This window comes from Cordyceps fumosorosea (assembly GCF_001636725.1).
Source record: "Cordyceps fumosorosea ARSEF 2679 chromosome Unknown scaffold_14, whole genome shotgun sequence".
Lineage (NCBI taxonomy): Eukaryota > Fungi > Ascomycota > Sordariomycetes > Hypocreales > Cordycipitaceae > Cordyceps > Cordyceps fumosorosea.
Genome location: NW_017387314.1, coordinates 42,880 through 62,843, shown reverse-complemented (window position 1 = coordinate 62,843; position 19,964 = coordinate 42,880). Strand labels below are relative to the sequence as shown.

At 53.7% G+C, this 19,964-nt stretch overlaps 7 protein-coding genes across 7 annotated transcripts; 5 read left to right on the top strand and 2 right to left on the bottom strand.

Moving 5' to 3' along the window:
* Positions 1-4,580: 4,580 nt before the first annotated feature.
* On the top strand, positions 4,581-4,883 carry ISF_05679 (hypothetical protein; the record flags this gene model as incomplete). The annotated part of the gene is made up of 1 exon (XM_018849284.1): positions 4,581-4,883. The coding sequence occupies one exon, from the start codon at positions 4,581-4,583 to the stop codon at positions 4,881-4,883; it is 303 nt and encodes a 100-aa protein (XP_018703311.1).
* A 1,120-nt stretch (positions 4,884-6,003) lies between these two features.
* Positions 6,004-6,978, top strand: ISF_05678 (Filamentation induced protein by cAMP/death on curing; the record flags this gene model as incomplete). Its single annotated transcript, XM_018849283.1, has 1 exon — positions 6,004-6,978. The coding sequence occupies one exon, from the start codon at positions 6,004-6,006 to the stop codon at positions 6,976-6,978; it is 975 nt and encodes a 324-aa protein (XP_018703310.1).
* A 1,726-nt stretch (positions 6,979-8,704) lies between these two features.
* Positions 8,705-9,241, top strand: ISF_05677 (hypothetical protein; the record flags this gene model as incomplete). Its single annotated transcript, XM_018849282.1, has 1 exon — positions 8,705-9,241. One exon carries the CDS (start codon positions 8,705-8,707, stop codon positions 9,239-9,241), a length of 537 nt encoding a protein of 178 aa, XP_018703309.1.
* Positions 9,242-10,201: 960 nt separating this feature from the next.
* On the bottom strand, positions 10,202-11,665 carry ISF_05676 (Argininosuccinate lyase; the record flags this gene model as incomplete). The annotated part of the gene is made up of 1 exon (XM_018849281.1): positions 10,202-11,665. The coding sequence occupies one exon, from the start codon at positions 11,663-11,665 to the stop codon at positions 10,202-10,204; it is 1,464 nt and encodes a 487-aa protein (XP_018703308.1).
* A 3,746-nt stretch (positions 11,666-15,411) lies between these two features.
* On the top strand, positions 15,412-17,238 carry ISF_05675 (hypothetical protein; the record flags this gene model as incomplete). Its single annotated transcript, XM_018849280.1, has 1 exon — positions 15,412-17,238. The coding sequence occupies one exon, from the start codon at positions 15,412-15,414 to the stop codon at positions 17,236-17,238; it is 1,827 nt and encodes a 608-aa protein (XP_018703307.1).
* A 510-nt stretch (positions 17,239-17,748) lies between these two features.
* On the top strand, positions 17,749-17,988 carry ISF_05674 (hypothetical protein; the record flags this gene model as incomplete). The annotated part of the gene is made up of 1 exon (XM_018849279.1): positions 17,749-17,988. The coding sequence occupies one exon, from the start codon at positions 17,749-17,751 to the stop codon at positions 17,986-17,988; it is 240 nt and encodes a 79-aa protein (XP_018703306.1).
* A 178-nt stretch (positions 17,989-18,166) lies between these two features.
* ISF_05673 (hypothetical protein) lies at positions 18,167-19,538 on the bottom strand (the record flags this gene model as incomplete). Its single annotated transcript, XM_018849278.1, has 3 exons — positions 18,167-18,391; positions 19,190-19,213; positions 19,266-19,538. 3 exons carry the CDS (start codon positions 19,536-19,538, stop codon positions 18,167-18,169), a joined length of 522 nt encoding a protein of 173 aa, XP_018703305.1.
* Positions 19,539-19,964: the final 426 nt, after the last annotated feature.

Genomic DNA, 19,964 nt, shown 5'->3' with positions numbered 1-19,964 from the left:
CAATGCTCCGGATTTCCAAGCGGAGGCCGCCTCTGCATGTTTCTGCTGACTCTCAATGCAATGCACTCGATGAACTATAATTCTTTGCTTTTTCATATTCACAAAAGATCTTGTTATGCATCCACGAGAGGGTCCGGACTGACTGGCACATGCTGCTGCGGTTTGTTGCCAGCACCCCTGACAAACCAGGGCTGTCGGCAGCGGCTCTCTTCCGGCTCGGTTGCGAGAGAGATGAAAAGATGAAAGGTTACAACGTTGCTGGTGGGCGATTTGTTCCAATGGAAATTTGCTGTGCAAATCATCAAATCATGAGACAACACACCTCTCCCCCGAATCTTTTGCCACACACTGACCCGCACAGCAGCATGTCACTGCGAACCCATGCCGGAACAATGGCTTGTTGAACTTGATGACATGTCACCGGACGGCTCGGTAGGCCTACTTCCGCCATCACATCTCCCCCGCTGCTTTATTAACTAGCAGTACTACCGAGTACAGGTTAGCAGCTGTCCTGTCCATATCGCGTAGCTGCCTACCATGAACCCGAGAGCCCTGCTCCTTGCGGTGAGCCTGGTGCAACACGCAAATATTGCTCTTGCTGTCAAAATGGCCTGACTCTCCACGCGTTGGTTTATTTTTAATATAGCTTCTATTCCTCTCCTCCCGGACGGCATGGGTAGCGGAGGAGGAGCTGGGTCGGCGTTTCAATGGAAATGGGGCCGCTTCTGGAGGCCGACCTATTCTCCGTAGCTTATTTTCCCATCGACTGACTGGCTGAGTTGCTGGTAAAGAACTAGGTGCGCAGTATCCGTGCTTTGTAGTTCTTTGATTCATGGCAATTCGTGCTCGTGCTACTTTTTAATGACAGGGAAGATTCGGCTGATAAACCATGTCTTGCTTATGTGGGCGCGCAGCAGTTCACATGTGCAGCGTTGGAGAAGGTGATCTAATATGGTTCAACTATTGGCGATTATCCTTGCGCATCACCTATATCAGACCTACAGCACAGCCCAAAGGATGCCTTAACCGATCGAGTATGACTATACGAGTGGATTTCACCCGGACAGTGGTTACTGCAATTGGCAAGTTCAGGGGCGATGACTGCGCCCGCTGCAGTGTCCCCGATGTCGTTTTGCCAACCCGACCTTCATGTCTCACTGCCTCGAGGGGAAACGAGCTGTTTTGCACATACAACGTACGAAGTTCTGGAGTGAGTAGTTGACTAGTGAGCTCTGTGTTGGTGTCCAAGCGCAGGGCTGAGAGAAAAGGAAACACGCTTGAAGCAACGAATACTGGCTGCTAAAAGCTGCTAACGGGGTGATGAAACTCTTCTGTGTCAGTTACCGAAAACGTGGCAGCCACTTTGCTACTAGCAAGGTAGCTGAGCTTTTAGCTGCGCATCCCAGGGCAGGGAATGGCAAGCAAGGACAGGGGTGCCGGCACCGTGCTTTGCCCTTGGCCCTTCTTTCTCTTCTGTCGATTCCCTCATTCCGCGAAGGATGGGACAAGCCGCCGGCGCCGCCACCGCCGCCAACATAGTTGTGGCTGCAATCCCGCCCACCTTTGAGCCGCGCGCCCTCGTGAATCCGTCTTACTGGGTCGTAACTGGTTCCGCTTCTCGACCTCAAGGATCCGGCAACCAAGGGGTATCCATGCTGATCTTCAGGTTGATGGGTTCTGCATGCTGGCAAGTTGTAACAAGCTGGTGTTGGCATAAGGCTGCAATGCCTGTCGACTTGCGGCACTTCTCACCATGCGGGCGCGCAATCTTGCCGCAGAGACATGGCGCTGAGCGGAACATGAACGAGACCGTGTTTGCGAGGGACAGAATTAACGAGACAATTGTTTCACCCGCCATGTTTCGATAGGCACGTTTGAGACGACTTGCAACTAACACAGATTAACGCGAACTACCAGTCAAAGGCAAATGCCCAAGAAAGGTTAAAGCACACTGATGATCTTTGGCGAGCATTGACGGCTGAGTTGAGCTGTTACCCCACTGGTTTCGTTTCGGTCCAAATAGAACACGTCTGGAAGCTCTCCCGAATATGCTCGGACTCCCCGGCCATGTCACTCGTTGTTCCAGCAGCCAACCCACTTGGCTTCGCAGCCCGATGCCAGCTGCCCGCCATTCAAGTCGACGATCGATCACTAGAGAGGAATAATAATAGAATCCTAGGCAAAGACGGGGTCGCCCAACTGCCACCAGTAGTACCAGTAAACTACCTGCCGGCTCGTGAAAATGCAGCAGGCAAGGGTGCGGTCCTCGGCTTAGAGTGAGCTGATCTTTGCGGTGTCATCAATTATGAGCCAACCGTACCTTTGCTTGACTCGATCATCAGCCCTCCCCCTCTTTCCATAAATAACTAACTAACTTAGTCAGCCAATAAAGCTAGACGGAAGACGCCGATTCATGTTTTATTATTTCGCGCGCGGTAACAGCAGAGGCGGTCAAAGCCCAAGGAGCTAACGGCCTTACCTGGTCCCAGTAGCATCACAACGAGGGATGTGATGCTTGGTTGCCTAAGAATCGTGTGCCCTCACTCCATCTCTCTATCGTGGCCTTGGCGTTACTCAGCGGGCTCGGCGATTTATGCGCGTGAGGGGAGAGAGCCTGCGACGGCAGCAAAGACTTGAGTCCCACTCGTGAAACATTTACCTGTGCAACAACGATGGATGCATGGTTTGTTGACCGACCGGAACTCGCTGGAGTGAAAGCGGGCGGAAGGAGAGAGAGACACAAATCTGGCTTCTTCCCGCTCACATCGTGGAGCCCGAGACGGGAAAGCAGTGCGCGCGCTGCTTCTCGCTGTCGTTACGGGGTGAGGTTATCGTCCGGAGCCCCTCTTCCCTCCTCCCTTCCTCTCTCCTTCCGACTACTCCATGCGGTGTGTGCATTTCTCGTCAACTCCTCCCTCCGCTTTGTGGGCTTGCCTAAAGAGTGCGTCGTGAAGCGTTCGGATCCTGGTTATTGATCCGCAGATCCCCACGGCAGCCTGCATCTTGTACTTCCCAAGAACAGAAAAGGAGGCGTCTGAGTTTCCCTTTACTCAAATACCGACGAGCCAATGATGGCAGGGCGGAGCTGTAGATCCAAAGGAGATTTGCCGTGAAAATCCTGCTACATACCCAGACAACGAAAGACTGTCTGGTGTGTTGCAAGCCAAACGTGCGGATGATGGTTTGTTGCTGGAGGATGCGCGATAAGGCTCATTCAAGATGCAATTTATCTGGATCTACGTTGTGGACTTTCGCTACTACCCGCAGACCCGACCCAAAAAATGCCCTGGTATGCTGGGCAGCAATGTAGTTGGCAGATCGTGGGCGGCCCAACCTGGTAACGTCACAGCAATTTGACTGAACAAGTAATCAAACGTACTTATTTTATCCCTTTGCTAGAAAGGGATTGACATTTTCCCAATTATCTAGCAGCTTGCAAAACTACGACCTGTCCACCCCTTTCGCTATTGTTATTCGCAAAACGCGGCGTCAAATGCCGTCTGTGCCGGGTAGCGGCAGAGAAGGCAGTCGCATCGCCTCACGACCTTCATCTGGACTTTTTTGCGCAACGAAGCATAACAGGTGCCAAGCGCGGAAGGCTCCTGCAGAGCTTGTTTTTTCTGATCTCTTCTGAAAACTGGTGTGGAATGTAGATAGAGAGCTGCGACAGCTGCCGCTATGATGCCGCCCAGGTGAAGAAGTAGTATCTGAACGAGAGGCGGAACTCGTCACTTTGGAGTGAGGCTCGCAGTGACAATTTTGGCTGGGCAACAAAAGGCAATCATCTTTAGGTATAGGAAAGGACCAGGATACTACTCCTGCATCATTCACCATCCTCGCCACATTAACGGTGGTGACTTCTTCAGCCCTTCCCGGTAGTTGATTCACGACGGCGAGGAATTCACTGCAGATACATTCATCACGTTTTCTTTCGTACCTTGTAATTGATCTATACGTCATTGCCAGGACAAAATGTGTATAAATTGTCTTGAACACATTGTCCAGGCCGACTCTTCCCTCAAGTTGAGTCGCAATCTGCTCCTGTGAATCAAATGGATGACCCTGAGTGGCAACATCTTCGCAAAAGTACCCCCTTCTGGCTATTTCAGCAGAGTAACTTAGGTCGTGTAATATCACGTCGCATAGATTTGCCCAAGTCTCACCCGGGGCCGCCTCACTTGCCTTGATATGGCGTGACTGTCACCGTCGCACGAGATACTCAATCAGTGATGAAGTATGAAGCCTTCTTCACTCACCGCAACGTCGGAGTTCTACAGGCACGTGGATAGGCAGATTCTCACGAATATAAAAAGAGCACAAATGTATTCCATTCCTCCCACTACCTATTCCCAACTCCATCCACGGGCTCCCGAATAGACGTTTGACAAGAAGGAAAAAGAGTCGACTCACCTCAGCATTTTGCCAACGTCTCGAGACGCTTTTCGAGCTTGTAGCTATCCGTCATCACGTATCCCGTGCCATCAAGTACACATCACATACTTGACCATCTTATTGACCTCTTCCTCCCCTCAACCACGAACCGCCGCCAACTACCACCCACCAACACACTCAGTCGAACCATGTCGGACGCATCCGTTGACCAGCTCAAGGTCGAGCTAAACGCGGCCGAGGAGAAGCGTACCGTGCTGAAACAGGAGTGGTTCGGCATTCACGCCGAAATGGTCCAGAAGAAGGCCGCCCTGGACTGCCTCAAGAACACCCACGACCCCAGCCCAACCTCGACCAAGTACCTGAAGCACCTGGAGATTGAGGGGGCCATCGCCGAGCTCATGCAGAAGGAGGAAATCATCAACGAGGCCATACGAGAGCTCGAAGAAAACATCATGCTCTTCAGGTATCGCATAGAGCAGAAGAAGAAGTAAATGCTGGCTTTTTTGCGAGGCCCACGCCATGGATCTTGGCGAAATTGAGGGTGAACAGGCACCGCAATATGCCACGGCTGGAGCTGATCAACCATGGTGTACAGGCCTCAGTTGTGAATAGCAGATCTGGCAAACTTGACAGGCCGCGTCGTGGATCTTGGCGAAATTGAAATGCGATTTGAGGTTGGGATGTAAGGGCAAGGAGGAAAGAGTCGACTTCAGCTGGAGATTGTTTGTATATTTAAAGGGGGTTGGAACAGGTATCACGAGAATACATATTTTGTAGTACGCAAACAAGGACAAATTTGCATAATATTGCCTCCCATAACATGAGCGTGTGTGGCCCATCCGCTACTTGCACATGTCCGTTGAGCTTGAGAAGCAGGGTTACAAGCCAGTGCCGGCGAAAAGCCGCTGAAGTTTAAAATTTCAGCACCAAGAGAGATAGAAACCTCAAGAGGAAACATCATCAATTATGGGAGTTCTGTTCACGTTGATGAAGGTGATGGAATAAAGTGTGAACGAGGATTACGCAGAGGTTGAAGATTGGCGATGATCTATCACCGGAACAATATCTATCAAATAGAACATAAAATGAAGTACGAAATAACCGTCTCCTCACATAGAAATATCATACTGCAAAAAAATATCCTTACGACAACCGAAGGGATTCATTGTCGCTCCTCCGTCATTCTCAATCTCGCGCTGCTCGCCGCTTGCTCAACTCATTAGTTATTCCCATATCCCATACCCCATATCAGCATACGTTCCGGCCTTTGAGTTGTAGATACGAAGGCTTCGTTTTACGAAGCTTATTTCGGTAGAAAAGAGTCATCTCTGCTGGCAGCTGTTCGTGGCTGGCAGCTGTTCGCTTCGCGTGAGTGCCGTTTGTCACGCGTTTGCACACAAAGTTTGGATATTTGAACTCAAATCTCCCTCTTTCCCCCCCCCCTCTTCTTGATCCTTCAGTCGACTCTATAACCATGGCGTTCCCACGCAAGCCAGTCGGCTCGCTTTCATCAACATCGACACCAACAAAGCAACAACACCTCCCAGCCCCGACAAAAGATCAAGAATGTTCGCTCATTTTCAACACTCAATCAGATCCAAGTGGCCTGCCATGGAAAATGTTTCTATGACCATTCGCGCCGACAATGTCTACAGAACATATGCTACTGGACAAGACCCCGCGACATTGTTCAAGAAGGCAACTTCATACATGGACAGCGCAAAAGCAACCTCTCGAAATGAAGAACAGGAACAGACGCTCAATACACAGCTCGAGGACTTGATGCTGCACGCGATTTTCGGAAGCAACAGAATCGAGAGTGCCGGCCTCAATCTCGACATTACCGTTCACCTCTGTCGCAAGATCCTGCGCGGCGAGGACGTCGGAGAAATTACTGAACGAACACCAGAATATTTACAAAAGCTGGCGGAACTCTATTGCATGGACCCCCTCCTGAAAGAGAAGTCTGTGAAGCTTGTACTCCGAGGCCGTCAAGAGATTATTCAACACGTCAAAGCCTTTCAACACATGATCCACCACTTCGCCGTCAACAAGGAGGACATGACCGAAGAGCTGATCAAAGAAACGCACGCCATCCTCTGCAAAGGGGTCCCGGTAATTCACAGAGAAGGCCCGGAGACACCCTCCAAGGACTACGCCGGCAAGTATCGCAAGGTCATTGTTGGCGCTGGCAACTCAAACTTTGTCGTTCCCCAGCGCGTCCCGGCCCAAATGGCTAAACTTTGCGCCGACTTGAAGCAAGATATTTTCAAAGCTGAGGCAGACAAGTATGTTGACCCCTTTTCTCTTGCCTCCAAGTACTCGTTGGAGTTTGTGCAGATCCATCCATTCCTGGACGGTAACGGCCGCATGTGCAGAATGATTCTCAACGTCATTCTTTTTCGGTTTACGGGTATCTTTGTCGCGATCGGAGAGCGCGAGTCTGACAGGGAGGAGTACATGGGAATCAAAAGGAGATCCTCGGCAACAATGGAAGGGCATGGAGAGTACGCTACGTTTGTGCTGGACAAGGGAATGAGGAGTTTTAGGAAGCTGAAGCAAAAGTTGCATGGAAAACGCGGATAATACTTGATTAGTTTTGATGATTAATTGATTGATTGCTATACGCTAACTTCGGAAGTCTCTTTCTTAATAGTATATGACTTGCTTTCTGTTTTCTCATCCCTCTTCTGTTTCTTGTATTTCTTGTTCTTCTTGTCTTTCTGTATTTCTTGTCCCTCTTGTTTTTCTATATATCTTGTCCCTCTCGTCTTTCTTGTATTTCTTGTCCCTCTTATCTTTCTGTATTTTTTGGCCTTCTTGTCTTCCTCCTCTTTTTTTATCCTTCTTGTCATTTTTACCCCTCTTAATTTCCAAACTTTGTGCGAACGCGTGACACAAAACGCTGCTGGCTGGCAGTAGAAATGACTCAGTTTGAAGATTCGTAAAAACGAAGCCTTGTGTAGTCGATTTTAGAATTTGCATAGTTACTGCATCATCGCTATCATCGCTGTCATCGCTGGCCTCTTCGGCGCTGACCTTGACGGCAGCTTCGCGGCCGCCAGGGAGCTCTGTGAGCTGGCGCTACAGAGCCTTCAGCGGTGTCTTCAGCGGTGTCTTCAGCGGTGCCTTCAGCGGTGGTGCCTCGCACAGTGCTGGCGCGACTATGCAATTTCGGAATTGATTATGCAAAAAAACAGCGTTTTCAGGCCTGGGCAGGAAAGAGAGGGACCAAAAAGAGGAAGAATAATACTGAAATAGGCTATTCAAGATTCACAACACCTCGCGAAGAATTTTAGGAGGCGACCTCCGCGCCGGGTATACCTAAAAGGGAGAAGAGAGGAGACAGTACCCATGTACACAGGTACCTACCTAGGTATGTATGTATGTCTGTATGTACTGTAGGTACCTATGTAGGTAGGGGCTTCAGCGGGCCGAACCAGGCCTGTTTTGTGGGTTTCAGGGCTCACGGGCGCTAAAATGGCAGCCTTCTACTAGCCTTTTAGAGGCCTCGGCGCTAAATCCCCATCTGGGCAGGTCCTTCCTCCCCATCAAAGGTCAGCCTTGGACCTCATCATCCACTCAATTATTGGTGAGGATCAAGACCGGCCAAGCCCATGGTTTCATACCTAACCAACATGTGCCAGTGCCACCACCACCACCATCACTACCACCACCATCACTACCACCACCATCACTACCACCACCATCTCATCGTCTTCCTTCCTTCCTCGCGCTAGTGCAGCCGCCGGCCTGCTTCTCTTGTCCCCCCGAGGTGCTGGTGATCAAAATCCTTCTTACATTAGCTTCTTCATTCCCTGCGCCTGGCTTCCCCTCCCAACTCCTGTCGCCCGCGCCCCCCCTTGCCGCAAACGTCTCGAATCTCGTCACCCAACCCATGCTCGGAACCATGCTTCTCGACGTCGTCATCGCCGTCGCTCCCTCGAGGTCATGAACGCCACCGCTGTCGCCGATTCATCTCCCATCCGCTCGTCGTCCGATACCCCGATTGTGCTACATCGGCCTTGATGCGATCCTGTCCCCCGCCTCCGTCGCTGTCGCATCCCGTCCCAGGGCCGTCGCGGTCAAGCCATCACATGCTCGGCGCCGCATTGCATTGCCGGCCTGCCAGGCATCCCAGACGAACGAAAATAGCCGCATCATCGAGTAGGCCCAACCTTTTATCTACCACCCAGCACCTACCGCCGGACGCCAAACCCGACGACACATCTCTCCTCTCTCCCAACCCCGTCCGGGAGCCTGGGGCGCCCCGAGCGCCTTGCCCCCTGCGCTTCCCACTGCCGCCGCCGCCATGACTACCAACGCCGTCCCCGACACACAATTGGGTCTCACGGCCGAGGAGGTTCAGCTCCTGCGCCAGGGCCAGGCCGCCCTCGCCAACGGCGGCGGTGGCTCAAGCTCTTCCCGCGCTGCCAGCCGCGCCAGCAGTCAAGGCCTTCTCCTCCTCGACAGCTCCTCGCTTGCCGCCCTCGGCCGCTACTTTGATCGCCTCATGGCCAGCATCGAGCAGAACATCCAGTACCTCAGCGAGCAGGCCCAGATGTTCACCCAGGTCCAGTACGACCGCGCCGGCAACATCATCGACGGCGCCGACGCCGAGATTGCCCGCTACCACGAGATCCTGCGCCAGCTCGACGAACTGGAGACGGACTTTGATCGCATCGCCAATGTTAAGGATATTGTCAAGGGTTACCGCTCGAGGGTCGAAGACTTGGAGCGCAGTCTCGACGCGAGCGGTTCCTCGAGCCGACACAAGCATTCATCCTCCAGTTCGCACAAGCACAGCTCACGCCATCACGGCAGCTCTTCCCATCGCCATCGACGTTGAGGCTGCGCAATTCACATCCAAGTCGCAGCTGAATTCTATTCAATTGACTTGAAGTTAATATCTACCATATCCATCACGCCACGAGCGCAGACGCTACGCTTGCAGACTGGAACCCTTTTCCTCCGCAAGTCACACCAATATGATAAAAAAAAAGCATTCATCTTTGGTTGCAGAGGTTTATTCTGGCCAGAGACAAGGCGTAGCAAACCAAAGACTAGCATCCGGGTCTCACGGCCCGCCAGACCAAAAGGCCTCGCGGCCCTTACCTTCTACCCTTCTTCTTATTTCTTATTTGTGTCAATTTCTAGGACGAAATCTTCTTGTTTTGGTTTTGATATATCGAAACCGCAGAGTCGCAAATTCCCTTGGCTATTACTCGGGTTCCTCGCTTTTTGGCTCACAAAGAGTTCAAGCAGAGGTCACGCGAACAAGCTCCTTCGGAACTGTCCTGTACATGTCTCTGGACTGATTTGAATCTATTTAATGCTTTCCTCTGCTTTGTTTGGCCGTTCCATGGCGAATGGCTATGTAACCAACACGGAAGGTCGCTATCTTGCGGACGGGACACGAGTACATTGGTGCGGTACTTTTGACTTTGCAAATTATTTGTACGATTTTATACCCCCCCTTTGTTCTTTGCATTTACATGACACGCACAGGGCCACATATTGGTTACGGTTGGCTCGCCTTGGTAGCAATTGGCATTTACTTGCTTTCAGGCACATGGAACTGCCCCGGCTGTTTCCTTTGACCTACATTGTCAGCACCAGGTTCTGACGAGACAGGCCAAGACATTGGATGTCGCGTCGATGCAAATATACCAGACCACAATGTAAAAATTATGACTATCTCTTCTCTGACCAAGACGCGCGGACATGATTGTACTTGTTCTCATCGAGTCCAGCACTTGGCGAAATTCATTGAAGCGAAATATTGTATTAACTCCTGCTATGTTCCAAATCAATCCTTCAGCACAGCTGAAATGGCCTCGGTGAGCATCGTCTCCGCTCTCAAATGCTTGCTGCGGCATTCCATCACCCAGCGCCGATTGTCCGAGAGCATGTCCTGCGCCAGCTCCGTGAGGCCCTCAACCTCGGCCGGGCCAACGCTGCCGGCGCTGGTGCGCGTCTTGACGAAGCTCTCCGGGTCCAGCGCCTCGTGCAGCTCCTCCTCGCTCACCTGGACGGGCTCCCCCAGCGAGACCAGGCTCGCCTCCTCGAGCATCGCCGGCGTGACCTGCACCCTCTCGAGCCCCTCCTCGCGACACGCGCGCACCAGGCGCGCCACCACGCCGTGCGCCTGGCGGATGCTCAGGCCTCGGTGCTGCATCAGGAAGTCGGCCAGGTTGCTCGTCGTCGACCAGCTGGCCGCGAGCACCTCCGCGACTCGCTCCTCGTCGACGCGCACCGCCGCGGCGACCAGCCCCGCGAGCGCCAGCATGTCCGCGGTAGTCTCGAGCGCGTGGTCCAGGTGCGCGGGGACGCCGCGCGCGCGGTGATCACCGGTCCCCGCGCCACGGAAAGTGGCCAGCGCAGAGGTCAGCCAGGCGACGCTCGGCCCGGCGGCCAGCTTGATGGCCTCGAGGGTGACCGGGTTGCGCTTCTGCGGGAAGACGCTGCTGGTGCCGCAAAAGGCGTCGGGCAGACGCACGAAGCCAAACTCGTTGGAGGACCAGAGGTGCAGGTCGGTGGCGAAGTCGTTGAGGTGGCACATGACGAAGGAGAGCGCCGCGAGCACGTCGCCGGCAAAGTCGGCGTCCTTGCCCAGCAGCGAGTGCCGCACGCAGCCGTCGAAGCCCAGCAGCCGCGCGGTGCGCTCGCGGTCGATGCGCAGGCCGGTTCCGCTGCGGCCGACGGTACCCAGGGGGCTGCGGTTGACGCGTGCGTAGGCCTCCTGGCACCGCTCAAAGTCCTCCTGCAGCTTGGCGGCGAAGGAGAGCAGGTAGTGGGCGAAGTTGCCGGGTTGGGCCTGCTGCATGTGGGTGTGGTAGGGGATGATCTGGGATGCGTGCTCCTGCGCGGCCTCGACGATGCGCTCCTGGAACTGGCAGATGTGGTCCATGACTTGCAGCAGCATCCTTCGGTAGTACATGCGACTGACGGTGGCGCGCTGGTCGATGCGGCTGCGTGCCGTGTGCAGCGCCCCGGCGACGTGGTCCCCGAGCTTCTGGCCGAGGGCGGACTCGACCTGGTACAGGAGGCTCTCCTTGAACGGATCGATGGGGAGTCTGTTATAGCCCTGTGCTCGGATCTCTTGCAGGGCGGGTAGCAGCTTCTGACCAACGGCCCTGTCAACCGTCTTCTGCTCGACCAGCATGACCACGTGGGCCAGGTCGATCCAGCAGAAGTCGTCAAACTGTTTACACTCGGACTTTTGAGAGGGCCATGAGTGGTAGACCTGGAAAGGCGTGCTGTTGCTATTCATTGCCGCTTTGGCATCTGGAGCCGCAACTGGCCCTGGCATCGTGAAGGAGGGTAGGTATGTATATGGGCTTGGGTATCTGGGCAGCAAGGCGGGTTAGCAATGCTGGTCTTATCTGATGGGAGCGGATTGGATGAGCTACCTTTAGAGTAAAATTAAGCTTGATAAATGTGTTTAGTAGATGATGCTTATCTTCAACCCTCTGAAATGTGGGAAATGCACGTCCTTTTAAACCGAACCTCGACGACTAAGAACAACCATCGGTGGACGGACCGCGAAAACATCTAATCTTGCACTCTTTGCTGCGCAAAGAGAGAACACCAGCTACACAGGTACTTCCAACTCAGGGGGCCATGTTCCTTGCCGACGCAGTCGTACGTCGTAAGCTTGTCTCTGGAACGAGCCAGGGAGTCCTGTGAGAGGCGGGACGGAAGAGTGCGATGGCATCCTAGCCTGACAATTTGGTCCACAAAGGTCCACTACATGAGAGAAGATCATTTATTCTTAATAATTACGTATCTCGTTGTTAGTGTTAGAGTTCCGCCTGTAGTTACATGAAACAACTCGCTGTTGTGGACGAGCAGGATGACGTGACGTGGCTATGCAAGGAAATCCGAGGCATTACATTTGGTTATTCTTTTTCTTTTTTACTCCTTTTTTTTTCAATTTGAACAAAGATGCCATATGTATCAGACTTGTTGTAGTTCCCCAAGGCCTCTTTCTTGGTTGCCAACTGTAAGAGCGATCGGCTTGGCTGTTCCGACGCTAACTGTGCACCCGTCGATGACACGCCAGCCACATCGAAAGCTGCGAAGTCCGGTGCCGATCGACTTTCTTGGCGCGCCTATGTAGGCTTAACATTTAGCATTAGAATATAGTTACAGAGCCAAGCAAAGTCACATGTACTGTACTCACTTGGCTGATGCTACACGGACCCTATCGATGGGCGTGGAGCAGAGCTGACAGTGAACATGCGCTCTACTTTACGAGGATGCAACTGCCTCAATGAAATGGAAACTTGTAGTCATTTGAAAGCAAACTCGATAGGAGACGTTAAATCCGGCTCGCCGCTTACCTCACATGCGGGTTCCCGCATCTCAGCTCTTGGCAACGCGTGTCAGCGACCAATAGACGAGTTGCAGCATCTCATTTGCCCAACCTTGAACATGCTGCCTGGGTGAAGCAAGACACGACCTGCTGTAGTGGATCGATGGTGAGAATGCACAAATGTATAGCAAACAGCTCGTCAATGTTCGCTCGACCAATAGACAAACTAGTCTTTAGCACAGACCTGTCCCTGGGGCTCTCCTACCGTAGCGGATGGGCCAGGTTGCTTGCCGATCGCGACGATCTGTAGCACGAAATGCCGACCGAGACGATCGCTAGTCAGTTACCCAGCAATTACACAGCCACTGTGGACAATTTGTTCTCTTACTTTTAACCTGCATCGAAGGGTGGATAGCTGGGACTTCGGAAACGATTCCTCAGGCCATCTGACACCGCCCACGACTATCAGATCGGGAGGCCATTTCGGGTGCCGGAGGGATTATCCCGATGCGTTTGTTGGTCGTCTTGGCGGAAGTTGGTTATTAGCTCCCAAACAAGGTCCCCGGACAAGCTCTCAGACAAGCTCCAAGCTACTCACTCAAAGCAATTATTAGCGGCCCATCCTCATTAGAGTGATTTCGGCCGCATCGGCGTGCCCCAGGTCCGTCGCAGTGTAATCCGCAAAAAGAGCTTGTTTATTGTGCATGGAAACCAAGGAGGTCGTTGCACCCGGCGGTACTACATTCTGCTTCCGGTGTGGTCGCTTGCGCAATGCCCGGCCGAGTTATGGAGCCGCCTCCGCCGATGTCCGTGATCTCGTATGTGGACAAGGTTGCCAATAAGGTAATTCACTCCCCCCAAGGTTCCCTTTTAGGTGTCCCGCATCTGCGGGTCGTTGGCTTCGTGTGTCATGGCACCCTGACAGAGAAGGAATGAAGGAAAGAAAGGAGAGAACGAGCGAGGTGACAGCTGAGGTGTCCGTGGTTGAGTTGAAGAGAGGCTCGGAAACAAATTGCGGTGTGGCTTGGCTTGGATCTCAGCCCCCAACCCACCAACCATCTCAGACTCCTCCTATTCCTGCATCATTGCGGCCCAAGATGTCATCACGATGTGGATGCAGAGAAGAAGAGTCCACCGGGTGGCATCTTTGTCTAGGAGAGCGCCACACTTGACTCTTCTTTAAACTTGTATGGTCGTTTAAAGTTAGACGCACGTTTATGGTTATGCCACGGTTGACCATCACTCTTGGCAAAACGTCTATTGCACTCATGTCCAAACTGTGGTAGCGTTTGTCTAGTTACTCTATCCACCATCGATGGCGTCCTGAATTATGAAAATGGTGCCCTGCCAGTGACAATACAGCTAGTACGGCAACTTCCACCAACAGACCTGTCAAAAGGACAATCAGTGTCAGGAGCCGGGAGCCGACGGCCTGAATATGGATCCCTAACCTCACACTAACTAATGCACGCCAAAAGCTTGCGAGCGCTGGCCAACAACCAGCCAGCTTGCTCCTTACGACGCAAAGCGAGGCACGCTTGACGTCGTTGTGAGACTGGACCCGAAGAATACGGATGCAACTGAATTACTATCCCTTGATTTCCTTGCGCAATCCAGTCGACTGAGTTCGCACACCGATGGTGGCTGCTTCGCCATCGTCGTGGTTAGACTTTGGGTGTGGCGATGCAGGCAACAATGTCACGCTGACACGCAAGAAATGGCGTGCGAGCAACTCTTGTCTGAAGATCCGTTCCCATTCGGACCAGTATGGATGGAATTCTGCTGTCCATTATTCTGTACATCAAAGACAACTCCAAACATGGTTTTGTGGACGCCCTCCCGATCGACACGTAATGACAGCATGTCAAGGCACATGTACGCACTTCGGAGCATGTGCGGTTTTTCGAGGCGCAGCGCCTTCCGAGGTGCTTGATCCTTGCATTGACCGATCACCTTCCTAAAAAGATCTTTCCGAGAGCATGGAAGCTTTGGCACAGCGCGTTCCGATCGAGTCAAGGACGAGCATTGCCGCCGCACGGCGCTGTCCCACCTCTTGACTTTATACTTGCTTCCACGTTTCTCGATGGGCGGTTCGCTCGTCCGGCAAGCAGTGCATCACGGTATAACTCGCGGCATAATTGATTCTACAAGCCAAGCAGAAAACCGTATAAGGCAGGGAAGACAGCTTGTTGGCCTCCCAGCATTCCCGTGCGTGGTCCTCGCCTGCCTATGGCCAATCGCTGACTGGCTGATACAATTTGAGCCCACCTTGAGAGAATTTAAAATGTTTTATTTCCTTGGAAATAAGCGACCCACTGCATAGTCGGCCATCGTCGCTTCTCTTACTGCAAGAGAGAGAGCACGTTGACCAAAGTCTCTGTGCTGGGCAAGGATCTTGTCTGGGATCGTCAGGGTGGATGTCTCAACAGCACATCTGACAGAAGGTAAGTCTCATTTAGTTCCCTCGAGCTGTGTGGATCTTTGAAATGGAAAAGCCGAATGTTAATCCCGTTATGTAGAGTAAGCAAGCCGTACTTCACTGTACTGCAACAAGGCCCTTACACATTGTCCGCGTGGAGTGCGGGCAGACTTTGAAGAGATCAACTGTCATCTAAAAAGAAGTCACTCGTCGTCCACAGCGGGCCGAGCCTTGGCAAACTGTTCATGATCGAGTACTGTCAGTCCAGTATCCTCAGGTCAACATGTTCAAAGCTATCGGCAACGGGGCTCTCGCCGCCGTCCACTTTGTCTGGCGCTGGTCTGTCCCTTACAATAGCCGCAACCGACCGATAGACGCCGTCTACGCTGCCGTTTGGAGCACCAGGCTTGATCAAGAGGGCATCCGGAACATTCTCCAGGAGGCCTTTCCCACCATTCCTCGCGACGAGCTCCCCACTGAAGAAGAGGCCATCCGCCGTCTAGTGCGTGAGCGTCTGTCACCCGGCGGTTCCTCCTCGTCTTCGTCGTCGTCGTCGACCTTCCAGGATGAGAGTGACAGTGCGAGCTCAGACGACTCTAGCGTTACGCAGGCCGATAAGGACGAGGCCGCCGAGAAGCAGAAGCTGCTCGACGCCGCGGAGGAGACGTGGGAGCACCTACCCACCAACCTCCGGTCCCTCCTCGCCAGCCTCAACGCGCAGAACCTCGAGACCAAGCTGACCTCGCTCCTCGCCGCGCCCTTCCACACGCCCTCCGGCCGGCGCGCCATCCGACGCGCCTCCTCGGGCGTGCGCCGCACGCTCGCCATGTGGCGGCACGGCTTCCGCGCCGCCGTGCCCCGCACCGAGCGCGTCCTCACCAACGTTTTCATACTCTTCCTCGTCTTCAGCGCGTGCTACCCGGACGTCGCCGCCGGCGTGCTCGGCGAGCGCTCGTACAACCAGCGGTCGATCGGCGGCCGCATCGTCACGCTGTGCCAGCTGTGGTTCCTCTGGCGCTACCCGCAGCACTCGCTCTGGCTGCTCTTCAACTGGAGCCTGGAGCGGCTGCTTGGAGCGTTCGTGGGGAGCACCGCGTACGCGCTCGCGGCGGTCGTGCCGGCCGTGCACGAGGCGTACGGCAAGACGTGGTTCCGCGGCATGATGCTGGCGCTGTCCATGACGTGGCAGGTCGGCGTGCAGTTCTCGCCGGCAGTGCGCGACTACGTGGTGCGGCTGGTCACGAGGCGTCAGATGAGGAGGCTGCGCGAGCACAAGGGCGGCGAGGAGGAGCAGGCGATGGACTGGGACGAGGCGGACAGGGCGATCAACGCGGAGCTCATGGCGATCAAGGTGTTCGCCGCGCGGGACAAGGCAGCGGCGGCGGGTGACGGTGATGATGCCGAGGCGGTGCCGGTGCGCGTCCGCGTCGAGCGCTACATCCAGTACACGGCGTGCTACAAGCTCGGCCGTCCCGCCGACCAGCTCGTCGGGCTCCTCAAGGACGACCTCGAAGGCATCGTCAACACCTACGAAGACTACCAGTCCACCAGCCCGACCGCGGCCCCCTCCTCCGACGGGCACGTGGAGCCGCGCGCGCCCAAGTTCCTGCTCGTCGCCTTCGACGTGGCCATCTTCGCGTACGTCTGCTACTCCTTCTACCCGCAGCCCTTCACGTTCAACACGGTCGTCGCCTACGGCACCGTCGTCTGCGTCAAGCAGGCCATCGTCGCGTGCAAGCGCTACCAGACGCCCAAGAGCGCGCGCCGCCTCTTCACCAACATGGTCTCCATCAACATCATCGGCGTCTTCCTCGTCTCCACGCCGGTCACGGTCGACAGGCACGTGCTCGACAGCGACTTCAACTTTGTCGCGCTCACGCTGGCCATGGTCCTGGCGACGCTGTTCCTGGCGGAGACGATTGCGCCGCTGCTGCTGGCGCTGGTCGAGGGCCTGACGGCGGGCTGCGGCTGGCTGAGGAGGAAGATGACTGGAGAGAAGAAGAGCAGTGGCGGGGAAGAGAAGGCCAAGGTACAATCCGCTCCAGCGATGCCGTCAAATATACAAGAGTCAAGAAGGGAAGAAAAGGAGGGACAGGCCTTCGGTCCGTGAAGCGCAAGTAAAATAACAAGACACAACACACAGACAGGCCAGACTAGGAAGTCGATCGGGCATTAAACGGATATAAAAATTTGACATTGACAATCGCAAACAATATTTGGCAATTTAGAATATATTAAATTATTTCTTCTCCAAAATGTCACCAGATGACAGACGCCACTATACCGTCCATTATGAAACGCCAATTGTTCAACCTTGGCGTCGCAGGCGAACCCGCAACACCCCTTGTTTCAACCCACCCAATCTCTACCCATCGCCAGTTCTTGAGCTTCAATTTTCCCTCATTAAAGTAAATTGCAGAAAATCTCCTTCACACGCCGGAAAGCGCTCGCTCGTCAAAAGTACAAAAATCCTCTCATCTCCTCGCCGTGCGGCCGTCGACTCTGAGAAATCCAAACGCAACCACCACGAAAAACATACGACGGCAAGAAAAGAATACGAGGAACCGGGAGCATCTTCTACACACCCTACCTACCGCGAAGAACACGAGAAAGAAAAAAGATGCCCAACTTTGACTTTCTCCGATCCGTCGGCGCCACCAAGGAGGCCGTCGCCGTGCTCAACGACCAGCCCAACCTCTTCACCAACCTCATCGTCGTCCTCATCGGCCTCGGCGTCCAGGGCGGCCTGCTGTGGTACATCCACTACGCCACGCTCAAGCCGGAGCAGAAGAAGAAGAAGGAGAAGAAGGGCGGTGCCGCCGCCGCGGGCGGTCGCGGAAGGGATAATGCTAGGAAATAGGACCGTGGAACCCTTCTCGGTCTTTCGAGTTTCTGAATTTCGGGGGTTTCAGCATATAATTCGGCGTTTTTTGGCCCCTACGCTATCGGTCGAAAGCTGGCATCTTCACCGGGTTGAGCGTGAGTGGGCTGCATTATTATGGGATGGCTTTGATCAATTACAATTAAATTCTTCATCTTTACATATCGAAGTATGCTTCCATGGTGAAGAAATCGCTGCCAAACTCAATCATATCGTCTGTGCTGCCCGACATTTGTTTCCATCCTCCGCCGCCGATGGCGACAGCTTCTGTGAAGTCCCCCGCGGCAAAGGGAGGGGTTCCTTCCAACGCATCGTAGTCGATACACACGGTAGGTGAGTCATCCTTGATAAGGAATGTTTCAGTGTCGTCACTCAGCCCGTTCTGAACGTTTGAGGAGAAGAGATCCTCTCCGAAACATATCAAGTTCGATCCCAGGCCGTGATCCGTCACGGCACTTTCCAAGGCCGGAGTCTCTTGTCTAGCTGCAGCCAACTTTGGCCCGGGAAGGCTTGCTGGCTTCACTTGAGACAATGTAGAATACCACAAATGTTTCTCGATACCTCCTCGATCCGCGAGATTCCAGACTTTCCGCTTCAGTGCTGGCGATTGGGCGGTGTCCTGCAAAGCACCGAGTGCATTGGCAATGACTGATAAATACTGCGATCGGTCTGAAATAGACTACGTAATTAGCGGCAAGAAATTCCCCTGTATTCGGGTACTCACTTTGACATATGGCATATTGAACACTGATGGGATCATCCTGGCGAGACCGTGCGCCGTATTGCCGTGCCTAACAGACACATTCGCCAAATGCCTGGCCAACCCAGTCATAAGCACCGTTATTGCGGCTTGCACGATCTCCTCTAACGATCTCATTGAGATACTGTCTGTCGACATGGTATACGCGTCATAGCGAGGCTGGAAACCCATGTCGCCAGTCCCCAAAGCCGCGCTTCGCGATGGGCGGAACGCTGCATCCTTCCGGTCATTGACGTTGACTCGCTTTCTCTTCTTTAGATTTCGCGTTTCCGGAGGCTGCGTTACTTCGACTTGACAGATTAAATCATCAAGTCGTGCTTTCGCGGCAGCTGGCGGACAGCTGGATGACGCCGACAGATCGGAGTGCTGCAGCGAAAACTCCAGCACCGAGTTGTTTCCGGGCCTTTCGCAATGTCGCACCCGCAGCCAAAGGCGCTCCCAAATCTGCTCCTGTCAGTATGCATATAGATAGGCTAGCAGAATACCTGATGCATACGTCGCAGCGTTCAATCCAGCTCGCCGCTTCTCTCATGTCTAGAATCTGGCTAGAGACGCGGCCGAGCAACTGAATCGAGATGCGGATTCGACAAGGAGTCGCGGGGACAATCCAGAGCTTTTCTTCGGTGCGCAGCCTGGTAATGTCATCGGCGCAACGAATCCTGACATTTTCTGGTACGTCCTGGGAGAAACGCAGCGCGGTGCGCAGGTCTGCCTGCAGGCCCGTTTGCTGGCTTATAATTGCGACTGCCGGTAATTGAATCGTGCCCATCTATGGAAAGCGATTGCCGCACAAGGAAAGGCCCCTCGACGAAAGAAATAATTTATGATGGCGTAAACGGTCCTGTATCGAAACTTGTAGGTGAAAAGTTTCAGTGCCTGGTCGTATCCAGAGCTGCCAGCTGGCCTTCCATGGCGCGCCTTCCCAACCCGGAACGACGACAAACACCGTGCACAGCTAACATAAGTGCATGATCAGAAGCGTGAGCGTTCATATATTCAACTAGAGAGGGGGTAGATATCGACAAATGTATGAGAGTACTATATGCAAAATATTCGAAAACGCCCAGATATGAAGTCGCATGTCTACATGCTTTGAATAGTATAAAAGTAGGGAAGATGAGAGGACTAAGACGTAGGCTGGGTGCCGTTAGGTGTGTTGTGTATGGGCGGCACAGCCGCAATATGCATGAAGATG